Source organism: Alnus glutinosa, chromosome 2, assembly GCF_958979055.1.
Source record: "Alnus glutinosa chromosome 2, dhAlnGlut1.1, whole genome shotgun sequence".
Lineage (NCBI taxonomy): Eukaryota > Viridiplantae > Streptophyta > Magnoliopsida > Fagales > Betulaceae > Alnus > Alnus glutinosa.
Window position 1 is genome coordinate 7,136,433 of NC_084887.1, and position 27,135 is coordinate 7,163,567.

Genomic DNA, 27,135 nt, shown 5'->3' on the forward strand with positions numbered 1-27,135 from the left:
TTAACAGAACCAAACAGGGCCCAAAGAACAGCCACCAACAATCGGAGAATCGGAGATGACCCGAATCCATCTACAACCACCCAAACCAAATCTACCAACCCCATCTCCATATCTCTCTCTCTAGCCTTCCATTCTTACGCATACACTGAAAGAGAGAGAGAGACACACACAGAGCACGAGGAAAGCATGCAGTCCCGGCTGAAATCGCTGGCGGCAATCGTCAGGCCCTTCTCCACCTCCACCGCCACCTCGGCCGCCGAGTTCCCAAAAACCCTAGAGGGCCTCCGGGCGCGCCTGGCGCTCGAGTCTCCGAGCCTCTCGGACTTCAACTACTCCGTGGAGGTGGGCACCAAGAAGAAGCCCCTCCCCAAGCCCAAGTGGATGAGGGAGTCCGTCCCTGGCGGCGAGAAGTACGTGCAGATCAAGAAGAAGCTCCGCGATCTCAAACTCCACACAGTCTGTGAGGAGGCCCGATGCCCCAATCTCGGCGAGTGCTGGTCTGGCGGCGAAACCGGCACCGCCACGGCCACCATTATGATCCTCGGCGATACCTGCACTCGCGGTTGCCGGTGATAAATAAAATTCATTTTTTTTAGTAAATTGAAAAAACGAAGGAAAAGAAAATGTTATGTATTTAATATTAGAATTGATTTAGATGGATTGGGTGAAGTCCTTGTTGATTTTTTTTTCTCTTTCAAGGTTTTGCAATGTGAAGACGTCACGTACGCCTCCTCCGCCGGACCCGGAGGAACCGGGCAATGTGGCGGAGGCGATTGCGTCATGGGGTTTGGATTATGTGGTGATTACAAGTGTGGACCGGGACGATATGGCCGATCAAGGGAGTGGGCATTTTGCTGAGACGGTGCAGAAGTTGAAGACACTCAAGCCGAACATACTGATAGAGGCTTTGGGTATGAGCTATTGAATTTTTCATAGTGCGAGAATTACTGAATGTGTGAAAGGTTGTGAAAGTATAGCTAATTGTTATTAAGAAAAGCTATGGCTGTTCTGAATTTAATCATATATATATATATATATAGGGTATTAGACATCACGGGCAATTGTCTGTACGTGAATGAAAATGTGGGTCCCAAGCCGGGGCAAACCATTTAATTGGCTGTTTTTGCCATCACTTTTTGTGGTTCTGGAGCTTCTACTAGTTTAGCTGCCGGATTTTTATGTTAGAATTTGTATATAGAGCAGCTCATTTACTCTACTGGCAGTTTTAGAGAGAGACGATTGAATACTTGTTGTGGAACTTACTACAAACTTATATTTCGCTGTGGAATGCAACGTTGAGTTTGGATGTCTTCATGATTCGATTCTGCTTATTTAGAGAAAGTTGGATTATTTTATCAAGGACTCCTTAGCCTTATTTTATGTCTCTACCTGTTTTAAATGGGGCTTTATTTTTTCTGTAATGTTGCTTGAACTAATTTTGATCGTGCAGTTCCTGATTTTCGAGGAGACCCTGGCTGTGTAGAGAAAGTTGCAAAATCTGGTCTAGATGTCTTTGCTCATAACATTGAGACAGTTGAAGAGCTTCAGAGTGTTGTGCGGGATCACCGTGCTAATTTTAAACAATCTTTGGATGTCCTGGTTATGGCCAAGGACCATGCTCCTGCTGGAACACTCACCAAGACCTCAATAATGTTAGGCTGTGGAGAGACACCCGATCAAGTTGTGAGAACTATGGAGAAGGTGAGAGCAGCAGGTGTTGATGTCATGACATTTGGTCAATATATGAGACCGTCAAAGCGGCATATGCCAGTGGCTGAATACATTACACCTGAGGCTTTTGATAAGTATCAAACTCTAGGCATGGAAATGGTATGCTTCCATTATTTATTTATTTTTTTCTCTAGAAAAATCTGAGTATGGTAAATTTATTTATTCCATTTTTATATGCATGACTTGTTTGGTCAACTTCATTGTAGTTTGGGCAGATAATCTGTTTCAGGATTTTGGTAATCAGCATATATCGTTTTGTAATACTCTCCGTGCTAGTGGCTATGATTAGTAGAATTGGTATCTGCACCCCCTCCCTTCCTCTCACAGCTCCCTTCCTTCAACATGATGGTAATAATAGTAGTTTGTTAGGACTTTTTGAATCTTTCCAATTTCAACTTTTGTGATCTTCACTAAGAATGGGGGGCGGAAATAGAATTTTAGGTTTTTTTTTTGGTGGGGGGGGGGGGGGGGGGGGTTGGAGGGGAACTATTGGGGTACAGAGCTGAAGCCCTCAAGCCTCAACATAGTTCCGCCCCTGCTAAGGATTACTTGATTGTAATGCTCTTCGTTGTGATGGTGTGTTCTCCTCTTTATTATTATTTCTTTTTCTTAATGATGTGGAACCTCACCACTTTCCCATGGGGAGTAAACCCTGGATACACGACCCTTGAGGAACTATTTGGAACTGTAAACCATTCTATCCTGGAATATATATGATTTAGAGGAAAATACAATTTACCCCCCCCCAAAAAAAGTTTGACCACTTTTTTATTTTTGCCTCCGATGTTTAAAAAGTTTCAATGTGCCCAACAAAGTTTCCAAAATTCTCAATGAAAGCACTCCGTTAGCCATTTCCGTCTTCTTTGACAGAAAATGACCCACGTGCGTCGCACATGGATTTTTTGGTACAAAATTTCAAAATTGCCCCATATATACTTGTTAATTCCCAAAATGCCCTTGTTTTAAATAAAAAAAGAAAAGAAAAAGAAAAACAGGAAAAAATGAGGTGGCCGTCGGTAACCCCCTTGGGCCAGATGGGGGTGGCTACCCCCCCCCCCCCTTTTTTTTTTCCTTTCCTTTTTTTTAAAGGGCATTTAGGTCTTTTCAATCATTTCAGTTAAAAAAGAAGAAAATCACTAATGGTTTGGTCATATTGAGAATTTTGGAAACTTTGTTGGGGCACATTGCAACTTTTTAAACATTGGAGGCAAAAATGAAAAAGTGGCCAAACTTTGGGGGGCAAATTGTATTTTCCCCTATGACTTATATTATCTGTGGTCCCTCTTACGGAGAATAGTGATTGTAGTGGACCAATCTTTTCTTCTTCCCAACTTTTTTGGTTCTTGTTTATGCTTGTGGATTAATAAGAAATCTGGAATTTAGGGTACAAGTTTAACTATGCAGCAGGTTGTTGCTCTAATCCTCTCTCTAATTGGGTTAGTTTAATTGAAAATAAATGGTTTTAGGTTCTTAGTCAGTGTGTTTTATTGAGAATATCATGTTGTGACTTTGCTATCTATCTTATACTCTGATTGATGGATCACGTCACATGTACAAATGGAAAAAATCTACAAATGGGGGATGGATACCAATCATCAAGGAACTTTTCATTTACATCTTAGATGCTGACTCTAAACGCAACCTAGTTTCCTTGAAGATTGCTTTAAGCCTCCATGTGATTCTAGTGATTGAATGGCAGAATGATGTTTGAAACACTACAATTTTCAAAGCATTGCTTCATGTTTGTTGAACTTTATTTCGTATACCTCATTCTAGATATTAGTTTTGCCAATATGTCTTAAAAAATTGTATAGAAGGGTTACTTTCTCCATCCTAACTATAATTTGGGTTGGCTGCAGAATTCGTACCACCCATTTCTTCGTCACCATTGGCTTTTCGTTGTAATGAGCCAATGAGCTCTCTTATGTCTTTTTCTTCACTACTTCCAAGAGTTTTTCTTACTCTTAGCTGATTCTCTGTCAACTTGTTGCATAATTTTGCTAGCTTCAGCTTCACATAGAAGTGCTATGTTTTCAACATAGTCAACTGTTTGGGAAAATCTTTTGTTTTGACTTGGTAAATGACCACCTCCCGTGTGTCTGTGCGCTCGCCAATTTTAATCAGATCCAAATTCACCCCTGCACATTGGGAATCACCTTATGCCACCATAGTGTCTTTGCACCAACCCAAATAAAACCTTTTGTTACCATGCAATGGAGCAGGCAATATAGGAACTTCTGTGGTGGCCATAACTATTATCTGCAGCTTTTTCTAGATAGTTTCACTGTGTTTGTGCAATCCCAATAATTTATTTACTGTTCAGTAGTTGCTCCAAATGAGCAGGATGTAAAACATTTGATGTCTTGCTGGAACCTGATTAAAGTAATCCATTGTTTCTACTTTCATGTTGGCTTGTCTGCCTTTTACAGTGTCATGGGAACTTGCATCATTGTTTAATGTGATTTGACAACATTATTTACGCATAAGTAATGACTATGGGTATTACTTTAGGACATGCATCCTTTTATCTCTCTAACTATCCTTTTTAATATGCTCATGGAACTATTAGGCCATGTTACACCATATTGATCTAGGAACATATAGAAAAACTGTAATGATACCATTTGATAGTATTAAACATGTTGATTGTTGCTTGATTATGTCATATGTTTATCAATCATTATCTTTCTCTCAACATGCCTAAAAGTTGAGACTGAGTATTTCTTTTACCTTTTATAATGCAATTGCTTGTGTAATTATTATCCATTGTGTGCTTTGGATGGACAGGGATTTCGATATGTTGCGTCTGGTCCGATGGTCAGATCTTCATACAAAGCAGGGGAATTCTACATCAAATCCATGATTGAATCCGATCGTTCTGCTTCTTCACAGCTTTCTGTTTCTTGATAAGTGTTTTCCCCCATAAATATAATTTCATAAATTCATCACTTCCTATATTTACTTGGGCTTAAAGCTCAATCAGCTTTAGTACTGGTCTAAAGCAAAATGGTTAGGATTAAATTAGAATAGAAGGCTGGGTGCCAAATTCTTTGTGGTATAAGCTTTGGGATTGTGTGGACACCTATCTCATTGTAACCCTAACCTGTTCTTGTTGTACATCCATTCGCTGTAATTAATAAATTTTTCTGTGTTGCTGCTTTGATGATTTCATTTTTTTGTAGTTGAGCTGTATCTAGTTAGTACTAGCACCAACTATTCACCTACTAAATAAATGTGTCAGTAGATAATTTTCCCTTTCCCATCTTTTCTGCATACTCTCTCAACTTAAATTATTTGGGTATACTTGATGGTAGTGGCATGCCAAAAGCGCAAAGCTCTGCTGGCAAGATGTACTTGAAGCTATATCTAATTTTTCTGTTGAGGTGATGACTGTGTTATTGGTAGCTCTAAGGTCTTGCCAGACTGGTTGGGGTGCTTCTTCCCTCAACCACCAATGAGTCTGTGGGGGCAAATATGCCTTGAGCATTTAATCGTGAAAATCAGGTGGTCCATGTCCAGGCAGACATGTGGGACGATGATAGATAGTCCATGAATATCCAGGATTTCCCTGCTTTTGCAGTGGGTTTGCTTGAATGTCTGAGTTCGTTTTTAATTTTGAGTTGTTTGCTTGAATGGGTCCCCTTCCCACCTCTTTTCATGAGTTGTGTTGGCTGTACTTTCAGGTTGCTCTAAAAAAGAGAAAAAGAAAAAGAGCATGCTCAAAGTCTAGTTCACTGTCCCCCCACAATGCATATTTCCAATGCTTTTCTTAGGCTTCGCGTGCCTGCCATTTTGCTGTAGCCCAATCTCAACACCGGGAATATCACCAACATCCCAACTTTTACTTTGGTAAAACAGTAATCCATTCGACTTGGGATAGCATTCAAAATGTGTTATTTTGGTTAGTTTTGGAGCAAAAAATAGTAAAAAACCTTCCTATCTGCCTAGCCACTTCGGCCAAGGAATTGGCTAGCTTTACCGTGCTCAACAAAAAATTTGCTGAGCACTAAAGAAATTAAAAAAAAGAAGAAAAGAAAGCAATATGATTCACTCTTCTCTCTAGAAATAGTGGAAGTAGATAAATAAATAATATTTAAAATGGAATGGTAAAAGTGAATTGATAAATACTGAGCTGGATGTAAGTGTTTTGAAAAAGTTTGTAGCTAAAACAGAAAAAGACGTTCTTTAGCTAAATTTTAGCTAAACATTTGTCAAGTCGAATGTGAACGCCGAGTGCAAACTAAAATATGATTTTCCCATTACTTTAGAACATTTAACAAGTCCAAGATGTCTAATTTATTAAACTAAAACCAGTCTTTAGAACTTGTGAAGACTCCGTATATTTTTAAAAGAAGATAAAAACTATATTTATCATCCTCGAACTACTACTCTATTTATAATGGTAGATTGAGTGACAATGCAAAAGTTGAAACATTAAGGAATATTGCAAATATGATGGTAATTAGAGAGAGTAAATGTAGTTTTTTCTGTTTAAAAATACATGTAAAAATTGCGTTCATTTTAAACCGATAGTGTGTTTAATAAATTGAATTAGAGAAATTTTGTTCGATCCAAATTAAAATGAAAAACTTTTTGTTATCCAAACGGTAAATCTAGAAGGTTTGGCCGATCACATTAACACCAAAGGTACAATTGCTATATAAAATTTGAGGCAACAATTAAAGTTTATTTGGCACCAAAAAAAAAAAAAAAAGAAAGAAAAAGAAAAAGTGACCAATATCATATGTAGAAACTCCCACTATATAAGCAGCCGCGGCTCAGTGGTTGTCGCCGGCCAATCCGCTCCAAACTTCTCTCTCGCTATCATCCACCCACCCTTTCAACCCTATCACATCCCCCGTCCGAGCCAACGTACAGTTTTATTACCGTTGAGAATTCAAAAATTGTGCACAAATGTTAAGAGTAACTTATTTTAGTACGTAATTCCCTCCCAAGCACAAGCACTCTATCCAAAGTTCAAACCTTTCATCCACTCACAAACAAATGGGATGCTGTGTGAGCACCACCGAGAGCCGCCCGGAACACAGGACGGGGTCGACCCACCAGCAATTTCCGACCAAGTCTCCGTTTGAGAAACCCGACCCGACTCATGTCAGAGACCACAGAGCTCCACCACCGGTACCGGTAGAAGAAGAATCCGTGAAAGAGGTACTCTCTGAAACACCCATTGTTCCCAAACCACAAAACCCAATTCCAGCAGACGAAAAGAAGACCGTCGAAACGAAGGGTTTGAATCTGGTTCACAAGACAGAAAAGGAGCTCTCCGAAGCTTCTCAGCTAGCGGAGAGCTTCTCATATTCAACAGCAACTACGACTACCACTACTATTACAGAGAAGAAAGACGAAGAAGACGAAGCAATGAGTAAGCGAAGCAGAGAAGCGGGTCACAGCGCGCTTAACAGAACTGAGGCAAGAAGACCCAGAAAGCGTCCCTACACCGGCGAGCTCTCCGCCCGGAGAAATATCCCAGCGAGGGGACCGAGTGAGGCGAGGGCCCGGAGGCTTAACGCTGGCACCCCCGGAGCCCGGAGAGATTCCGGGGAGGGCTCCGGCCGGCGGTCGAGATCACCGGCTACCAGGATAGCCGGTGGAGCGAGTAGGGCTGGAGTGGGGAGGAGCCCCGGGAAGGCCACGGGAACAGCCGGAAGCCGGTCACTGGATTCGGGGGTGCAGAGCAAGCAGCACGCTGGGGTTGAAGAGGAGAAGTCCAACGACGACGTTGTGCAGCAGGGAAATGAGTCCCTTGAAAACCCACTTGTTTCGTTAGAGTGCTTCATCTTTCTGTAGCTTGTCTGGTTTTGATTTTGGTATTACTTTTCTTGCTTCCTTCATAAAACTTGTTATGATTTTGGTCTCTCATCTCATCCTTGCTCCCAAAAAATTGTCTCTGTAAATTATAATGTAAATTCTGTTTCCTTGAGAGTTCAAAAAAAGAAGAAGGGAGCTGAATAGGAACTATTTTTACCTCCCTTTTTTTTTTTTTTTTTACCAAATCTTGAGATTGTAAAAATTGTCATGGGGATATGGAATTGCCTATTGACATGGTCCTCCAAATTGGATATCTTTCTTTTACTTTTGTTTTTGGGGATGGGGATCTCAGAGACTTCTTTCCATTTTCTTGGTCTTGGTGTGAATTGTGTATGCATACAAGACTCTTGTCTTGTTGGTGGGGGACTAGGATTTAGAAAAATGGGTTAAAATTAGACAATGTGATTGTACATATTTTTGTAATAAGCTTTCTTTCTTCCTATAGTCCTTTTGTTCTTTTACTTTTCAAAATACCTTTCAAAATATTATTGGATCTTTGAGTTATCTGTATTCCACACATAACTTCACAATTTTAAAAATGGGAAGATGAGAGAAAGACCATAAGAGACTATTAAATATATATAACATGTTTCTTAAAAAATAGGTTGAAGCCTTGAAATAACCATAAATAGTAGCAAATAACTTTTCACATTGGCTTGCTGTTCAAAAAATAAGGGAGCTAATTGTAAATGAGTGCAACAACATTGAATGATTTTGCATTTTTTTGAAAAATAAAAACTGAGCCGAATGCATTTACTTCAATCTAATATATCAAATTGACATATATTTGATATGTATGTGATTCTTACATTCATTTTTTTCATCCGCATTCCATTAATTTTTTTTTTTTTTAACAGTTTTGTCATTTCATACCCAATTAAAAGAGGACACGTGGTTGGTTTAATAAAAAATTTAAACAAAAATTAAAGGAAAAAACCAATTTTTCTGGGTCCCATAAAATCTCTTACTCCTGGTGAATTTTTTGTTTTTGGCAAAATGCATTGTTTTAGCTTTGTTAAAGAGTTTGCAATCGCGTCGTTTCACTTATTTGCTGGATGCCTCGACGTTTGTTTATTCTTAAGAGAATAAAGGCTAAAGCGACGAGACTGAGAGTCGTGAGAGGCCAATTGACATTTGACACCCACTTTAATGAGCTATTAATAGGGGCTTGTTTGACAAGTGAGGGAAAATTCTCACTTTTTTAAAAAATAATCAACTTTAAAACATTCTAACTTTATATCACATCAATAATTTTTTATCACTATTTAAATAAAAAAAATTCAGCACAATATAAAACTTTTTTGTTTTTCCATACAAATTATTTTTACGTTATATCACATTTATCACTTCTTATTACTATCCTAAAAAAATCCAACTTACATGCGCTTGCCAAACATATCCAGAGAATTTTTATTGTGCAACAAGCCAACTTTGCCTTTTGCCCACTCACCATTTCTTCTTCTTCTTCTTCTTCTTCCTTATTATTATTTATTTAAATATTCAGCAAAAACGCCCAGTTTAATGAAATTGAAAGAGGCCTTTACTTCTTTTTTAAGGAACAACCAACTTTAAACAAAGAGTCAGAGACCTTCAAAAGAAGAAAACATATTTGGATAAAAAGTCAAGACGATGGCAATAAATAATAATGTAGTGATTTCAAGGTATGAAGACTCATATAGATAAAACATAACTTCATTACAAAGCACCTGTAACCAAATCTTGCTCAAACTCTTCGTTCTCTCTCCTGGCCTCCTGAATAAGCCTTTCCTTATACCGCCATGGGAGGGAAGCTCCAAGCTTCCCTTCCCTCCTTTTTGCATCCTTTTTTCTTCTATCCTTCTTCCTTTTTCTTTTATTTTTGCCTCTATTGAGGTAATTATCCCGCTAGATTTTCTTCTAGCTTCCTCTTTGGAGGACTATCCACTTCTGGGTTTTCAACTTATGAAGATATGTTTCCTGCTTTCTTCCTACGAATTATGGCCATCTGCTCTCCTCTCTGTGCTGTTAGCCGGAGTTGTGAAGGTTTGTAGATCTACTTTTTTGAAGTTAGATTTGCTCTCCTTTGCCAGTTTTTGCTCAACACGGACATTCCAGCCAAGCTCCCCGGTGTCTTCCGCCTCCGCCATCGTCACTGGTGTCTCCATCTGCCGCCTGCTCACTGGCGCGTGGCTTGCACGTGCCAGTGAGTGGATCTCTCTCACTGGCGCGTGTGGCTCATGCCCCGCCGCTACCTGTGTTCCTCCTCCACCTCGGCAATTTCCATTGTTTTGCAGTGTTTTTTTTCTGTATTTTTGTGTCTGTTTTGTTGTTATTATTTTCTGTTTTGGGCTTTAGACTCTCAGTTCTTGTTAAGTTAGATCTAGTTGTTGAGTCTTTTGCTGTTGGGTTTCCTGCTGTAACTGTTCTACTCCGGCATCTGGCAGTCTTTGTGAAACAACAACCATCTTCTGGTGGTTGTTGTTTTTACTGGTTGGGGCTCTTTGAGCTCTTTTGCCATTTGAAACCGCTTCGTGCGACCCCTGGAGAGGCCCGGCTCATTTGTGATTTTTCTGGAGTCATAGATGATAACCATTGTCTACTGTTACTTTGTGCTTATGATTTGTGTTATGTTTGTTGTGGTTTAGTTGGTGTGGGGAGCCCACCCTCTTTTTATTTTTAGGATCAGTCACTTCCTTTTCCTTTCGGATCAGAAGTGGTAAAGATCCCCCTATGTAACATTTTCCTTAATCAATTAAAAAAAAGAAAAGAAAAAGGTATGAAGACTCGTTGAGCACGATTGAATAAATTAACATTAGGTGTGACAAAATATATTGTAAGTTAAATTTATATGTTTTGAGCGATTATAAAATTTTATTGCATTATTTATATTTTTTTAATATTTTTAACTAACTTTTTATGAAATGTTATGTTTGGTACGCAAAATTAATGAGGATTCCATTAAATGAAGATTTTTTATTTTTATTTTTTATTATTGAAAAATAGAAAAATGTTGAATACAAGTATATAATGTTATAGTGCAAATTAAATGATTAAATTAACAATTTCTTATCAGTTTAAGCTTTTGTGATAAATGATGACTTAACATAATATTAAAACCAAACTAAAGATCTTGAGTTCGAACATTATTTTCGTCATTCATCTCCTATTTTCAATTAAATATTTTACTTGTTAGACCTTACTAATTAATGGAGAGTTCGGTCCCGCGTGTAAGAGGGATTGTTAGAATATAAATTAAATGATTAAATTATCAATTTTTTTATTAGTTTAACCTTTTAAGATATGTGGTGATGTAACATGGAACATGCTTTTTTGAAAGATAAATTTTGTAAATAAATAGACGCATGTTTATATATTACTACTGTTTTACAAATGTGTTACAAAGCCCATACATTTCAGCAGGGGTAGGCGTGTTGACTGAGAACTCTAGACATTCAGCTAGAGATAATAAAATAATTAAATATTATAAACTTAATTTGTTCTCTAGGACTCCACTGGTTTTTCAGCCCTGGGAGGAAAAGCTTCCAGCTTCCCTCCCCCATCTTTTTGTACCAACAGCCTCTTTGGAGGCTCCTCTTCCCTTCCCAACAATGAGCTCTCCGGTAGTCCCTTTTTTCCATCGTGTTTTTGTGCGATTTTTGAGAGGGTTGTTAAGTCAAAATCTTTGGATCTAGATCTACGCTTCCTTCTCCATTATCTCACAACACGGGCCTCACCATTGGGTTCACCAGACTCCTCCGAGCGGAAGAGTCTTCCGCTGGCCAGCGTGCCCCCAACCGACCCCGGCTCACTAGCGCGTGGCTTGCACGCGCCAGAATCTGTTCTGGCGCGTGACGGTCACGTGCCACCTTCCCGTCTTCCCCCCACCTCGGCTGATGGCTTCTTTTGGTGGATCCGACGTTTTCTTGATGGCGGCACCCCCTCCCTTCCCCTGACCGGACCTCTGTTGTTGGGTTTTATTATTATCTTGTTTTTTGTTTTTTTAGGTTAGATCTTGCAGTTTGCCTATTGCAATGTTCAAGGATTGCTAGTTTTTATGGCTTTTTAGCTTAGATCTCCCCTGTCTTAGATTTTTAGGGAGCTTCATTGTAAAGAGAGGTTCTTTATTGTTGTACTTGTTTTGGTAGCTGCTTCCAAGTCAGTTTTCTGCTTTGTGTGTAGGGAGTCTTTTTAGGAAGTCTTTCTGTTCACCATAAGGTTTCTGTATGAATGAAAGATAGAATTTATGTTAAAAAAAAAAATAAAAAAAATTTATTAATATCTTGCATCTATAGAAGCTTTCTGTATATCATTATTCTTACTCGTCATAAAGTGTCAACTGTAAAGTATTTAACGATTTTAGTTTTTATTTTTTTATTTTTTTTTTGTTTCTAATTTTTGTTAACATCAGACATACATACAAACAATATGGAGAAAAGAAAAGGAACGATACCATCATGCTAGAAGGCTATTAGATCTGACAAGCAGGTTAAAAATACATAAACGCCATTATTGGGTTTAAGAAGTCACTAGTGTTCTACAAAGGAAAACCTCCAAACGGTTATAAGACCAATTGGATTATGCAAGAATATAGGATCAACTATCCTCCTCCTTTAAGCAGAAGGGCTGAAAATGACATGAGAGTATGCACTTTTCTTTATTTATCCAAAAAAATATTTTCTTTAAGCTTTGTAACTTCTTTTTCTAACAGTATTGTATTAATCTTTTGGTTTGATGTTCTTTTCATTCTCAAACTGACCATCACTAAAATTTGTATTATTCATTTAGATGACTGGGTCCTTATGCAGAATTTATAAGAAAGGATACATATAAACCTAAAATCCATATCATATGGTAAAAACCCATTGTATGCAAGAACAATATATCCTCATTCTGAAGCCCAAAGACAAGATTTGAAACAGTGTCCACCTTGCTAGATTCAAGGGTGCATCATCTAATGGAATACAGAAGAATTTATGAGCATGTCTTTGCAAGGCAAGAAAAACAAAATCAGCAAGTGATGTGCCAAAGATGTAAGCTTCACTATTCCGGCCGGGCCTTGACGATGAAATTCTGGCGCCTGATAGGGTTCATCACGACAGGAGGCCCTGCAGTGCGAGGCCAAGCCTGAAACTTCTTATCAGTTTCTTCAGACCATTCCTTTCTTGAAACAGTTGAAGGGGTGGTACCTGGTTACCAAAGTAATAACTCTGTCAAACTCCACAAAGATTGATTATTATAAAATAATTAATCAAAAAGTTCTGTCACCCAAACGGACCACCAAATATCTTCTTGTCAGAGATAATATGGTCACAAGTATAAGCAACTGCAAAGGATCCCAAAATAGCTCCTATGATGTACTTCCCTGCCATTTTAACCTGTAACAATTAAGAATAAAAATCGTCACACAATGCAAAAAGAAAGACAATCCCCAAAATAAATAACCAGCAGGCCATTACAGCCCAGCATAAAAAGTGCATGCTTCTAATCATACACAAGATTGAAATTCTTAAATGACTGAACACAATAGAACATCAGCATGAAGATAGAAATTAATGCATACAGAGATAAAGAAAATGCTAATGCAAATGTGGGGGGTTTTCTTTTTCATCTCTTTTAATATCATAACCCATATTTCAAGAGAAATAAAACATGTGTATTGTATTTATTGTACTGGAAAAAAATGATTTTTGAAGTAAAACAATTGAAAACTACAAATATTAACTCAACCAACTTCAAAGCCAATATTTTTGTACAAGTCAAGAGAAAAATATTGAACAGCCGAAATACCAAAATATAGGAGTACAGTGGTTCAAGTTCAAGTAGGTAGATGAGAAAGTCAGATAAAAGAAACATATGTCATAGTAATGGCAAACGATGTTGTACCTTTAACTAAAGAAGAAAGTGTTCCACAAAGATGAAACCGCAAATGATTGGATAAAATTATGGTTATGAGAAGTGCAAAATGGGATTTAAATAACCAAGTAACCAGATAGTCAACATAATGCCTTGTATACCTAGGTCTCTATCACCATCCATAATCAAAAGCAGTACTGAACAAGTCCGTTATATACAAGAATTAAGATCTACCTTAACAAAGAAAGAAAAACAAATCTCTTTTTGATAAGTAATAAACCGGTCTTATTCTTATAGAATGTGAAAAGACAACTACACCCTCACTTCTACACTAAATGGAGAGGATCCAAATTCCCCTTCTACAACACGTGAACCTTGCCTTTCCTATGCTAAGAGGACGCGCTTGTATCACCATAATTAATGGAGCTTACCAAATTCAAAATCTCCCTCCTACCTTTGGTCTTCGGCCGCGCAACCTTAACTTTCCGAAGAGAATCCTCTTCAAAGGCATCCATAATCGCCAAGGACGGATCCTCGTCCTCAACACGATCCATCTCCCAATCCAAAGGCAAGTTGGGAGGAAGAACACCCAAAGGGTAAGGGGACTCTCCATCCTCCCCATCCCATATCTTATCACCTTGTTCCCACATAACCACCTCCACAGAAGGACCAAAACCTATTGGCCACATTTGGGATTGGGACAAACCATTCACCTTGGAATCATCACCCTTTCCAACAAATCTCTTTCGCTCCCGAACGTGATATAGTTCAAATATATTTATGAGCTCGAAGATTTTGAATAGGGTCAATTGAAAACTAACTAATCCAACATGATGGCCACAATTCGATTAGATAACCATACGTAGGTTATGAATATAATATTTATAATCAATCTAATGTCAATTAAACCAGGGGCTGACATATTCATGAGTTGCCCCAAATTTATTTACATCTACCACTAACCCTGAATTCATGACATAGAAACAAATAAAAAATATTGATCCCCATAGACCATCTTATAAATCAAATTTTCAGCCTCATTTTAGTAGCTCACGGGGTCTTCGACAAGGGGATCCTTTGTCTCTGCTTTTGTATGTGTTGGTGATAGAGGCCTTCAGCCGGATGATATTTGCAACGGTGGATAGTGGGCAACTATCTGGGTTCTCAGTGGGATCGAGTACGCAAGATGCTATGATGATATCTCATCTATTATATGCAGATGATACATTGATCTTTTGTGATCCTTTTGTTGACTAGTTTTGAGAATTGAGATGTTTGCTGCTATGTTTTGAAGCAATCTCGGGTCTTAGAATTAATTTGTCTAAATCTGAAATTGTTCCAATTGGTGAGGTAAGGTATGTGGAGGAGTTGGCTAGCATTCTTGGGTGTAGTGTGGCCTCACTTCCTTTAAAGTATTTGGGTTTTCCGTTGGGTGCTAAGTATAAAGACTCTCATATGTGGAATAGCATTATTGAGAAGATGAAAAATAGATTATCGGGGTGGAAGAGATTGTATTTATCTAAGGGTGGGAGGTTAACTTTAATTAATAGTACCCTTTCTAGTTTACCTACATATTTTCTGTCTCTCTTCCCTATTCCAGTGGGCGTGGCTAATCGTTTGGAAAAACTTCAGAGAGACTTCCTTTGAGGTGGTATTGGAGATGAATTTAAATTTTATTTGGTTAATTGGCATATGATTTGTTTGTCGAAGGTTTCGGGGGGATTAGGAGTGAGAAATATGATTAAGTTTAATAGAGCTTTGATGGGTAAATGGTTATGGAGGTTTGCTTTGAAAATGGATGCTCTTTGGAGAAAGGTGGTGGATATCAAATATAGAAGTATGAGAGGTGGTTGGTGCACTAAGGAGGTTGGGGGTTCTTTTGGAGTAGGAGTTTGGAAGTGTATTAGGAGGGGATGTGGCGCTTTTGCAGCTCATGTGAGATATGAGGTCGGCAATGGTTCGAAAGTCTTGTTTTGGCATAATGTGTGGTGTGGGGAGGTACCTCTGAAGACTCTTTTTCCAAATCTGTTTTTTATTGCTAGTGGCAAGGATGAATGGGTGGAGGGAGAGCATGCAGAAACAAAATGGTACAATTCTGTGGAGTATTTTGTTTACTTGGCCTGTTCATGATTGGGAGGTGAAAGATGTTAGTAGATTTTTTGAGATGTTGTACTCTCTTAAAGTTAGAAGTGAGGGAGAGAATAAAATGTGTTGGATTCTAGCACGAAAGAAATCCTTTGAGGTAAAATCTTACTATAAGGTTTTACTTAGTCCTATACAGTCTTCATTTCCATGGAAAAGTATTTGGAAAGTTAAGGTTCCCCCAAGAGTGGCTTTCTTTGTGTGGACGACGACTTTATAGGAAATCCTAACTTTGAACAATTTACGAAAGAGAAACATTATTGTGATGGAGTGGTGCTATATGTGTAAGACTTCTGGAGAGTCTATTGATCATTTGTTTCTGCATTGTATGGTTGCTACAGAGTTATGGAGTATGATCTTGCAATTGTTTGGGGGTGGTGTGGGTAATGCCGGGATCGGTAAAAGATATGTTGGGGGAGTTGGAGAGGGCAAAAGGGCAATTGGATGTTGATACCGATTTGGCGAATGATTCCATTGTGTTTGATGTGGTGTGTATGGAGGGAACAGAATGCATGCTGTTTTGAAGATTGTGAGACGGGTTTGATGAACTTGAAGAAGTTAGTGGCGCAAACGTTGTTTTTGTGGAGAGAGAAACTACAATCTATGTCTGAGTGTTCTTATTTTGAATTTCTTGATAGGTGTTCTCTTTTTTCTTTAAATTAGGGGTTTCATTTATACTTCCTGTGTATTGTGGGTGGCGCCCCTCTGCGCTTTTTTAATATACATTACTTAAAAAAAAAAAAGACTAATGCAGGAAAGAAAAGCAGAGGATTCTAAAAAGGGAAGGACATATTCTAAAACTATTGACCAAAGCAAAAACATGGGGAAAAAAAAAAAAACCCTCAAAAAGGTCTGCAAACTGTCACGTGTCTAGTAGGAGGAATTTTAGGATTAGAATTGAATGACTTAGAAGTAATAAGTTACCATTACTAATAATATTAAAATTAGGATTTGAATGTTAGAGATAATGTGTTATCGTTATTGATAACATTAGAAGTGGTTTATTCTAGTTAGTATTTTATTTCCACTATGCATTGTAATCAAGGAGTTAATTGTTATTAAATATTTATGCTTCTTGTTGGAAGGCTCAGGGTTCTTCGAGCTACCTTAAAACAAGGAGGCTTAAGATTCTTCAAATTATCCTACCAAAATTCTATTCACGTTACGTAGGCAAGTAATAATTGGTATCAAAGCCAAGTTTGCCCATCACCACAAAGCCAACCATGTCTGCTAGAATCTCCTTGAATGCATAGCAACAAGCTTTATTAGAAGAGTTTTTGGCAGAGTTCCACACGTTGAAGGATCAATTAATCAAGCAAATGAGGGAAAGCATTTCAGAACATCACAAGCAGGTAATAACAGTGTCATCTTCACCAAACACCCCCAACGACCACAACCACTCCATCAAACCACATGGTCCAACCCACTACAGATCAGCCCACACCACCACCACGGCGAAGTACAACCACCATGTTTGGGCGAGTCTGCACGTGATGTCACACCAATGAAGTAGCGAGCGGCACCACCAGTAACCCAAAACCAGATCCCTCGCCCAGCCACCACCTTTTACCATCGAGCACAGGGAAGCCTAGTGCACGAAGATGATGGCTGTTGAGCGGGCTGAAGGTTCACCGGGTGTGGAACATGGCTGGTGCACAGTGGAGGCTCGTTGAGGAGGAAGAGTACCCACTTTCAGATCGGCCACCACAAAAGCGATAGAAAAGCACAGAAACGATTTTCGCTGGTGTCTATGAAGAAAGAGTCAAATCTGGCATCTAAGAACATTTTTCTTGCCTGGTGTCTACAAAGAATGAGTTTTCACTTTCTGTCTTTGTTTCTCTTTCTCTAAAAACAACGTCGTGGAAGATGTGCAAATAAGGAGCTATTAGGAAAAAAAAAAAAACTAAAAAACGAGAAGGTAAACTTTGAAAGCTTGATCAATTTGACACTCCATATACTGTTGATCTGCGTGATCATTGTTCTTCCCAATGGTGCTGCAACTTTACTTTGTCTCTCATGCTAGCCTTGGAACATAAGTTAGCTTCTCTATGGCTTATTTTGAAAAAGGAGCTGACGTGTGAAAGAGCAGAGACGTGAAGACCCAAAAAATAAAAAAGAAGAACAATAACGTATTCAAGACATCAAGTTTAAGTCAAGTATCCAAGTTCAAGTCCACTTCCAAAGAGTCACCAAGATACTAGTTTTCTTTATCATCCGTTATCAATTGTTCTTTGAATGGTTAGTTCTAGGATTTTTTGGACCTTGAGGACAAGGTCCATTTAAAGAGGGGTGGAGTGTTATTTGTCTGGTGGGAGAAATTTTAGGATTAGAATTAAATGACTTAGAAATAATAAGTTACCATTATTGATAACATTGATTTGAATGTTAGAGAAGTTATCATTATTGATAACATTAGAAGTGGTTTATTCCAGTTAGTCTTTTATTTCTACTGTACATTGTGATTGTCTATTTAAAGACACCAGAAACTAATAAAAGAATCAAGGAGTTAATTGATATCAAATATTTATGTTTGTTGTTGGGAGGCTTAGGGTTATTTGAACTACCCTAAAACGAGGAGGCATAAGATACCTCAAATTATCCTACCAAAATTATATTCACATTACGTAGGCATGTAACAAAAACATTCTAGAAACAAATATGGTTGATCATAAGTTGAGACATCAACAATCAAAACTAGGGTTAATTCATTAACAATTATAAACAAATGACCTTATTTATTTCTTTCTAGTATCCTGCGACTGAAACTTATATAGATGGCACATCCAAGAAAGAACTACCACAAGATAAACATTTAGTACTAATCATCAAAATAAAGAGGCTGCTCATTTCTTCTAACCATCTACCAGTCACAATCACAGTAATGTTACCTCCAATATATATTAGATTGGTAATATAACTGAATATCAGATGATAAACCACGAACCAACATGACAGATTAAAAAAGAAAAGAAAAGAAAAAGAAGATAACTATAAACATGAAAATAAAAGTAAACAATCAAAAGTCAAAACCAATGAATCAGAATGAAAGGAACCACATCTTCAAGCATATAGTTGGCCAAACAAAACATAGACTACGAACTGTATATTCTTATATGTGCACCATGGTGGTCATTAAATCGTGTTTAATATGGAAAGCAATATAATTTTCATTCTTGTTTCACACACACATACATATTTGAGTGAATGAATTATTTATATTAACCAAGCAAAGAATACTACACACTCCAGCAATCTAGCTGGAACTCTACAAGCCAACAGGCTACGAACTGGCAATAAGTCAAGAACAAAATATGAACGACCAAGAGTAAAGCAACAGAGGAGCACCTATCTATACAATTATTGCCTCTAGTTAAACAACTATGCAATTCACAATGAAAACCAACAACAACAGACAAGATGCAGCATCAGCAGAAACCACCAAAACCTCCATCAAACAAGCAAAACAGCAACAGCAAGCACCCAGAACAGCTCCACAGACCAGCAACACAAAAACTGGACCAGCAACCATTTTTTTTTTTTGGATAAGTAATAAAACTTTTATTAAAACTAAGCATAAGACGCCCCTAAGTACACAAGAACTACCAAACCAGCCCCCCCCAAAAAAAAGAAAAAAGAAACCCACAAACCAACTAGACCCTAAAACCTCAAGACCCACAAAAGGCGCACAACACTACGTCATGTGAGCCTTGCCTTTCCAACGCCTAGAGGGTGAGCTTGCATCGCCATAGTTAATGGAGCTTTTCAAGTTCAACAGCTCCCTCTTGCCTTTGGTCTTTTGGCGCGCTATCATTTTTTCCTGATGAAACTCATCATCAATGGCATTCAGGATTGCCAAGGACGGATCCTCGCCATGAACACTATCCATCACCCAATCCAAGGGCATGTCGGGATATAAAATACCCAAAGGGAAAGGGGATTCTCCATCCTCCCTATTCCAAATCTTGTCACCATGATCCCACACTATGATCTCACTATCCGGGCCGACGCCTACCGGCCACTTCTAAGACAGTATCAAGTCATTAATCTTGGAATCATCACCCTTTTCATTGTTTGGAGTGCTGCAACCACCCAAAAGGGTTGGAATCCCTTCCACCCCAAACTTCCTTAGGAACAAGAGAAGATGACAACGAGGCCGACACTTTAGGCGAGAGAAGGGGTTGCACAGACAGACTTGAATTAAGGAACCCCCTCTAAAGGATATGATTGCTTAACAATCTTCAAGGAAGCTGCCACTCCACTAGAATCCCGCAATGGCTGCTCGACAAGAAGAGGATCCACCCCCTTCGAGCATTGCAGAGATTTAGTCTCACCGTCAATATCTATCTTCATTGCCGCCACAAACTCTGCAACTAAACTCTCATCCAAACACACTGCTATGCCTTCTCCAGCCTTCCTATAATAACTCTGGAAAGGCTTAGATACTGACGACGCTGGAATAGAGAGACGCATCCTTTCTCCCAACTCTGTCACCCTTGAGTATGAGTCACCGAATAAAAGCAAGTTCTGCCTGGTGGAGGGGCTGAATTCGGAGCTCAACAAACCCAACACCATTGCTAACCAATGCCGGAGATGGCCCCTCAGACTTGAGAGTACCTTCCAGTGACCCCTTTTCCGTAGCAAAGAACCCAGTAGCAGCTAACAAAGGATTAGGAGAGGATGTCGGCAAGGGAGGAAAGACAAACCCTAGAGCAGCAGGGTTCTTGAACACCTGAGAAGATTGAGCTACGTCCTCCATCACCGAGACCATGAAGGTATCTTTTGCGACCACTGGAGTAGAATCACACCTATCAGCGAAAGCATACCTCACCTGAGAAGACCCACTTTGGCGGACTTCCAGATCCCCGGTTGCAAGTGAAGTCAATGCCATTACCATCGATGACGAAGAAACAACAACTTCAGGCAACGGTGCGGACCCAGGATCTAAAGAGAGCCTAGGACCCGCAACAAGTCTCGAACCCACACCAACATTCGTACTCGTATCGCCCTCAACAAAGCCAGCGCCCATCGTCTCACAAACTAGTTTGGGCTTAGATAAGAACCGGCCTAAACGAACACCTCTAAAATCTGTAGAGGGTAATTGGTCCAGCCCAAAACCAACCACCCACTTCGGCCTTTATCTGATCGCACATCTTTCTCCACGCATACCCTAGAATCTTCTACTGCGAGCGATTGATTCTTCTTTTTCGCCTTCTTCACTGACCCAACAATCCCCACTAGCCTATGCCCTCTTCAGATTCTACTCCAACTCAAAGCAATCCACCGCCAATCTTGGATTCTCACCTCCATTAGTCCACTCAAAACAATCCGTTACTTGAAACAAAACAAGATGACCCAAAGGCAGCGTCTTTAGCTCACCAGAGACTGCGGCAGAACTGGCTGTTGCACGCACCACTTCTGCGAAGGAGCACCTAGACGAAGAAGCCTTTGCGCCTACTCCCATTTGCTTTCCCTCAGTTGAAATCTCAACAGAACCTGGCAACCGAGATTTGCTTCAAAAGGCACCAATAACTGACACGGCTCTCCCACAAACCGTCGCCATCCCCACCCTCCACGACCCTCGGGAAGCCAGATGATACATTTTCGACCAACCTTTGCATAAATGACAACCTCCAGATAATGGCAGGCCTTATTACCACGCCCAAAGACCATCATCACCTTCTCATCCTCACTGTAAGACTTGATGAAATCTTCTTTACTCGGAGACTTCAGCACCTTGTATCCACCAGCCAAATGGAGCATTGGACACCCACAAAAACATACCCTACAAAATCCTTCCTCCTTTCCTCCAAATGAAAGTCTGCCTTATCAACTCACTGAAAGGTAGATTTTTTTTGATTCCGCGTAGAAATGCTTCTCCATATCAACACCGCATGTTATCTCCGTGCGCAACCCCGCTCCACCACCAAACGGAGACTAGCACCAGCCTAGCTCAGAACTGATGAGCCAAAACCAAACCAAAACACAACCAAAAATAGAGCGCTATGTGAAAACGCACCACCCAAGAAACTATCCCGATCTAATACGTTGCCAGAGATTCAAAGTGGCGAGAGAGAACGGAACCCTAGTGGGACACGCCTACACGTGCCACTACTGGGGTGAAAGAGTCAAGAAAGATAGAGAGAGGCGAGAGCGTTTTTTCAACCCCCTATTAATTATGTTATAGGGTTTGCATGTTGACCCTAGTGGGACGCGCCTACATGCGCCACCGCTGGACCAGCAACCATTCTGACAACAACATGCAAGCAGCCAACAATCCTGCAACTAGCTGAACAGCAAGCAACAAAAACAAACTGAAGTGTAGCATATCAGCAGCAGCCACACAAACAGAGAACCAGCAATCATTTCTACAATAGATTTGCTACAACCAAGCAAACCATAGAACTGTAGAAACAGCAAAACCAGAAAAAACAGCAACCCAACCAGCCAGCCACCGTCAACAAACCAACCAACCAACAAACTAGTTTTTTGATAAGTAATTAGAGTAATTTTATAAAAAGCGTAGGTGCCCCTGAGCATACATGAAGTATATAAAAGGACACAAAAACAAAAGAGGCAAAGAAACTAGAAAAAAAAAACCCGTTAACACCCAACCACAACAGAAATCCCAAAACACCCCAACAAAAACCAGCCCCAAAACCCTCAGCAACAATACATCACATCAAAGCCCTCTTGCTTTTGCCCCGAGTAGAACCAAGACTCCTAGCATCATAATTGATATCGCACTCAAGGTTATGTAGTTCTCTATTCCCTTTAATCGTAGGAGTGGAAACTTGGACCTCCAGACGTTGCCCCTCAACCACTTGAGCCATAATATCCAAAAAAACCCTTCTCGTTCCCCTCAAAGGAAATCACCACAGCTTGGAAGGCACAACGTAGCGTCGAACACTGCCCCGGGAGATCCAACAACCTCTTCAGAATCACCTCCCCTTGAAACCAGAAGATTGCATCCAGCATAGAGAGCTTCATTTTCTCTACTATCCTTGAAATTCCCCTTCCAAACCACTCGGGATCTAACCTCCCAGCATATCTGCCGAAGCATTCTATCCTCAGAAATCAGCTGAGTGCCACATTTGATATCATTCCTCATCTTCCACAAGTAATAAACAGCAGCACCCAAGCTAATTTGCAAAGCACAACTCTAAGACTATTACCTTTCCATTCCTTCACTACCTTATACAAAATATCATCCCACTCAAAAGGAATATGAGACTGATTACACTTGTCCATAATAGTTTTGCAAAGATTTTACTATGCCCAAAACCAAAGAATAGGTGATTCCAGCTGTCAATACAACTTCTGCGAAAGAGACTATCCCTTATAGCTAAACAAAGAAAAAAAGAGTGCTTTGGAATAGCCAAAGTGAACCAAGTCAAGTTCCACCAATCAACTTCAGATTTTTTCACTCTAATTGTTTCCCAACTGTCCTTAGTAGAAAATTTATTTGAATTAGAGGCCAACCAGATTGGGGTATCCCTACCCCCCAAATTCAGCAAGCTCAACTTACTTTGAATATCCACCAAGGCATCCGACCTTGCAGGATGTCAAAACCAGTCTTGATCTCGGATGACACTTGACAATTTAGCTTCAATTTTACTTCTATAACTCTACATCCATATTTCGTATTTATTTCGTTAAAAAAAGTGTAGTAATACAAACAAATGTAACAAGATTTATGGTTCAAGTAAATATAAGTTGCATGAATTGCAGGTTAATTGCTTGATTTACTAAAGCCAAAGAGAAATGCTACATACACTCCTACTCCCATACTCCAAAGTGCACACTCTCTGATGTGACGGTGAAAATCACCATTGGATCTGAAATTCACTAGTGATCCATCCAAAATCTAATGGTGATTTTTACTGCCACGCCAGAGAGTGCATTTGGGAGTAGAAGTGTGTGTAGCATTTCTCAAAGCCAAAACTAATTTTTCTGAACTAACGTAACTAAGATGGGAAACATCCCCTCCCCTTGGAGCCAATTACTTTTTTTTAAAAAAAGAAAAGAAAAGAAAAGAAATGGTTGGAAACATAAGCAAATTGGAAAGTCAAAGATGACACTTTAGAAACCTTTTCATATTCAACAAAAAAAGTAACAAAAAAAAAAAAATGCTTGATTATAAACGAGAAAAGTGAAATTAATTTTAAACAGAAAGCGTAACTAGGCTTCGAAAATCCTTAAGTAAACAAAATTGAAAACAAATTTTAAGTATCAAGGATTCAAGCTTAAATTGATGGTGCGAATGCAATGTCGAAAAAGAAGCCTCATTCTGAGCCTCTGAGGTTATATTAGTGATGCGTTGTATATTTAAGAACAAAATAGTTTCTAATGGCAACGTGAGAGATGATGAATTACAAGGCACAATGAAAATTTCAAAAGAAAGGCTCAAAGAGGAAACTGGAATATACATGCACAAAGATTCAATAACAGACAACAAAAAACGTAAAACCCAGTATTCCATTTCCTCTATTTTCCCAATTTTTCTCAGCAACCAAGCAGATAATTGGTTACCCAAATAAAAGAACAAGACAAGAAATTCGAATAAACCCATTTCAGATCATACAAGAAGCACTTGAATGCACCGAGCAATCAAACAAGAAGTGATGGCAAGCTATAAAATTAATAAGTCCAATGAATACTGAAGCGCAAATCAAACCTAGACCAAATTTACATCCACCCGCATAGATTTAGAGAGAGATGAAAAGGAACTCACCAGTCACCGAGAGTTTTTGTTCCGAAACCGTGAAGAAAAATGTCGAAGATGCGCTTGAATTTGGGCTCCGTCTCGTAGGTTTTTAAGCGGAGGACCAACCCTGATCGTCCACGTTTTAGAATTTGATTGGATGATCCGTTTATATTGACCGCCTATAAATGGGTTTCTGAATCCGGTTAAGTGCATTTTTTTTTTTTAAAAGAAATTTATTTTAAGGAAAATGATAAATTTACAATACCACCACAATAACTGCATAACACCCCCTCACATGGGGGTGGGGCCCAGTGTATGGGGCCCACCTCCATGTGAGAGAGTGTTGTGCAATTATTGTGGTGATGTTGTATAGGAATCAAATCCTTTATTTTAAGTGCCATTAATAAAAGAGAAAGAGAAATGATCCCTACACTCATTTCTCGCAACAACCCCACAACAAGCTGATGTGGCTGGTAATATTTTATTATTTTTTTACAAAAAGAAAAGAAAAGAAAACAAAAAAATAATAAAATATTACCAGCCACGTCAGCTTGTTGTGGGGCTGTTGTGAGAAATGAGTGTAGGGATTATTTCTCAAAGAGAAATGATTAAAACACTCACACTACACAACAATGACACAACACCAAGGCACAATGGAGTGGGGTCCACACATGGACCCCACTCCATTGTGCCTTCGTGTTGTGCCATTGTTGTGTAGTGTAAGTATAATGATCACTTCTCTAAATAAAACAAGTCCTTTCACTTTTATATCATATTCATAAATTTTTTTTTTATTAAAAAAAAAAAAAAAAAACAACAACTTTTTTCGCTTTCCTTTTACAAAAAAATTCAAAACTCTTTTACCACTATACTACATTAATAAATTTTTATTACTATTCCAAAAATGAGAATAGTTTGACAAACACACCCTCATTATTGATTCTTCTTTGTTACTATTTTTTATTTCTTTCTATTTAATGAGTAAAATTAGAATTACAACAGTAAAGTAAAGCAAAGTAAAATTACAAATAACCAAAATAAAGACAAATAATAATAATAATAACATTAACATGATCTATTGCAGCAATTCATTCCATATCCACCAAGAGAAACTTCAAGATGGAAGAAGTAAGAATGAAAGCTGCAAGCAATGTTGGTGATAGCTGCCCATCTTCTCCTCACTACACAATTTTTTGTAATGTCAATTTGGTTCGAACTGCTATTTTTCTTGCAACCAATCATGTAAAGACAAAAGATTAATCTGCATTACCAAATTTTTAAACATAATAATGCTAGGAGTGTAGCTACAACAACGAAAGTAAATTAGAGACTTTCCAAACTTTTGACTATAGTATTGTTTTTCGTAATACTCACAACATTGATGTAGTGTTGAGTGTATCGATAATAAAATAATCACTCACAATAGGATAGGTCTATGTAAGGGTGTCAAATCTCAATGACTGTTGGTTTGGTTTTTAAGTTACTGAAATTAATTCTAATATAATTTATAAAATATTCTTGATTTGCAATTGGAACTAAATAAAAACGTAAAAGTAAAAATAAGATAGTATGAAAAAGTTATAGGGAATTGATTTCACTGCTAACTGCATAATAATGGTAAATTGCATTTAACATGAGAATTTCACTTACATGAATGATATGACTCGTATGTGTTTGTCAAGCACCCAACGATGTCGTCAAGAAATTTTTTTTATTAAGAGATAAGAATAACCTATTATTGGTTAGTATGAATCGTCCACCTAACCACTAAAATGTGGTACATCCGTATTCCTTAGGTATGAACTATCAAATCTCTTAATTAGCATACACATAATCAAGGGATAAACATAACTTATCTTTCGGCAATGCATGAATTGTTTTACCTAAATTAAACTAACTAGGATGTAGAACAATTCATCATTCATAGGGATGTCCTATCAAATCCTCTTGATTTTGTGTCCATTAAAACCATTGTAAAACCATTATTCACACAATCACAGAAAATACGAAGGTTGAGTTTATAGAAATAAACAACTTTTTAAGACAATATAAGAGGTTTATTAAAATTGAATATAAACTTTAAAGCATAATTTGAAGATTAAACAACCATCATTCATATTCATAGAATTCTCAAAGAAAAACATAATTACACCATTATTACTTGGAAATGGCTATATCAATACCCTATGGATGAATTAACTGCTCATGGAGATGCTGAAAATCATCTTCGTCGAGGAGAACTCCATCCCAAAAAGCTGCTGGAATTTCTACACTTTTTTCCCAAAACTTAGCCACTAATCCTATTAATTTCTATTTTGTAATGTGTCATGCCTCTAATGCACGAATTTAAGGTGTATTTATAGAATACAAGAGAAACCCTAGTTGATTTCGTGGCCTTCTAGGACTTTTAGTCCAGGTGGGAGAAGTAAAACTTATTTCATTTTCTGATTTTGCTTTACTGTTAGTTTCTGCTGCATGATTACGCTTGAACTCAGCATGCCAGTGGGCTCGAGCTCACCATGTTGTGGGTTCCTGTTGGTGGCTTAATGGTGTGCTGAGCTCAAGCTCATCATGCTAGTGGGCTTGAGCTTACAATTTCGTGACAGAATTTCAGAATTTTGCTTTGAAGCTTTAAACTGGCAAATTTAATCATGTTTTTCCTTAGGTACCTAAAAATGCTAAAAATACAAAAATCACACAAAATATTATATTACAATGAAACTAAGTAACTAAGATATGTGAGTTAAGGGACTCGAATATGCAATATTCGACGTTTCTCAAACATTACAACCCAACACATTGTTGATATAAAAAAACATAGCCATCATTACTGTGACACAAGCAAATAACAAATTTGTTGCAATCCATTCCTCTACTTTGTAACCACAAAATGTATG

The 27,135-nt window shown here is 38.5% G+C and overlaps 3 protein-coding genes across 4 annotated transcripts; 2 read left to right on the forward strand and 1 right to left on the reverse strand.

Annotated features, from left to right (window-relative positions):
* The first annotated feature begins 7 nt into the window (after positions 1-7).
* On the forward strand, positions 8-4,902 carry LOC133861106 (lipoyl synthase, mitochondrial). Its single transcript, XM_062296815.1, has 4 exons — positions 8-569; positions 700-911; positions 1,451-1,830; positions 4,519-4,902. Exons 1-4 carry the CDS (start codon positions 187-189, stop codon positions 4,636-4,638), a joined length of 1,095 nt encoding a protein of 364 aa, XP_062152799.1. The 5' UTR covers positions 8-186; the 3' UTR covers positions 4,639-4,902.
* Positions 4,903-6,735: 1,833 nt separating this feature from the next.
* Positions 6,736-7,539, forward strand: LOC133860244 (uncharacterized). Its single transcript, XM_062295884.1, has one exon. The coding sequence runs from the start codon at positions 6,736-6,738 to the stop codon at positions 7,537-7,539; it is 804 nt and encodes a 267-aa protein (XP_062151868.1).
* A 4,827-nt stretch (positions 7,540-12,366) lies between these two features.
* On the reverse strand, positions 12,367-24,414 carry LOC133861954 (uncharacterized). Of its 2 annotated transcripts, none has more exons than XM_062297785.1 (3): positions 24,266-24,414; positions 12,815-12,914; positions 12,367-12,725 (listed from the first exon to the last, which is right to left on the reverse strand). In XM_062297785.1, exons 2-3 carry the CDS (start codon positions 12,906-12,908, stop codon positions 12,580-12,582), a joined length of 240 nt encoding a protein of 79 aa, XP_062153769.1. In that variant the 5' UTR covers positions 12,909-12,914; positions 24,266-24,414; the 3' UTR covers positions 12,367-12,579. The 2 variants fall into 2 exon arrangements, with proteins under 2 accessions (XP_062153769.1, XP_062153770.1); XM_062297786.1 differs by lacking the exon at positions 24,266-24,414 and adding an exon at positions 24,209-24,227.
* Between the last annotated feature and the right edge of the window lie 2,721 nt (positions 24,415-27,135).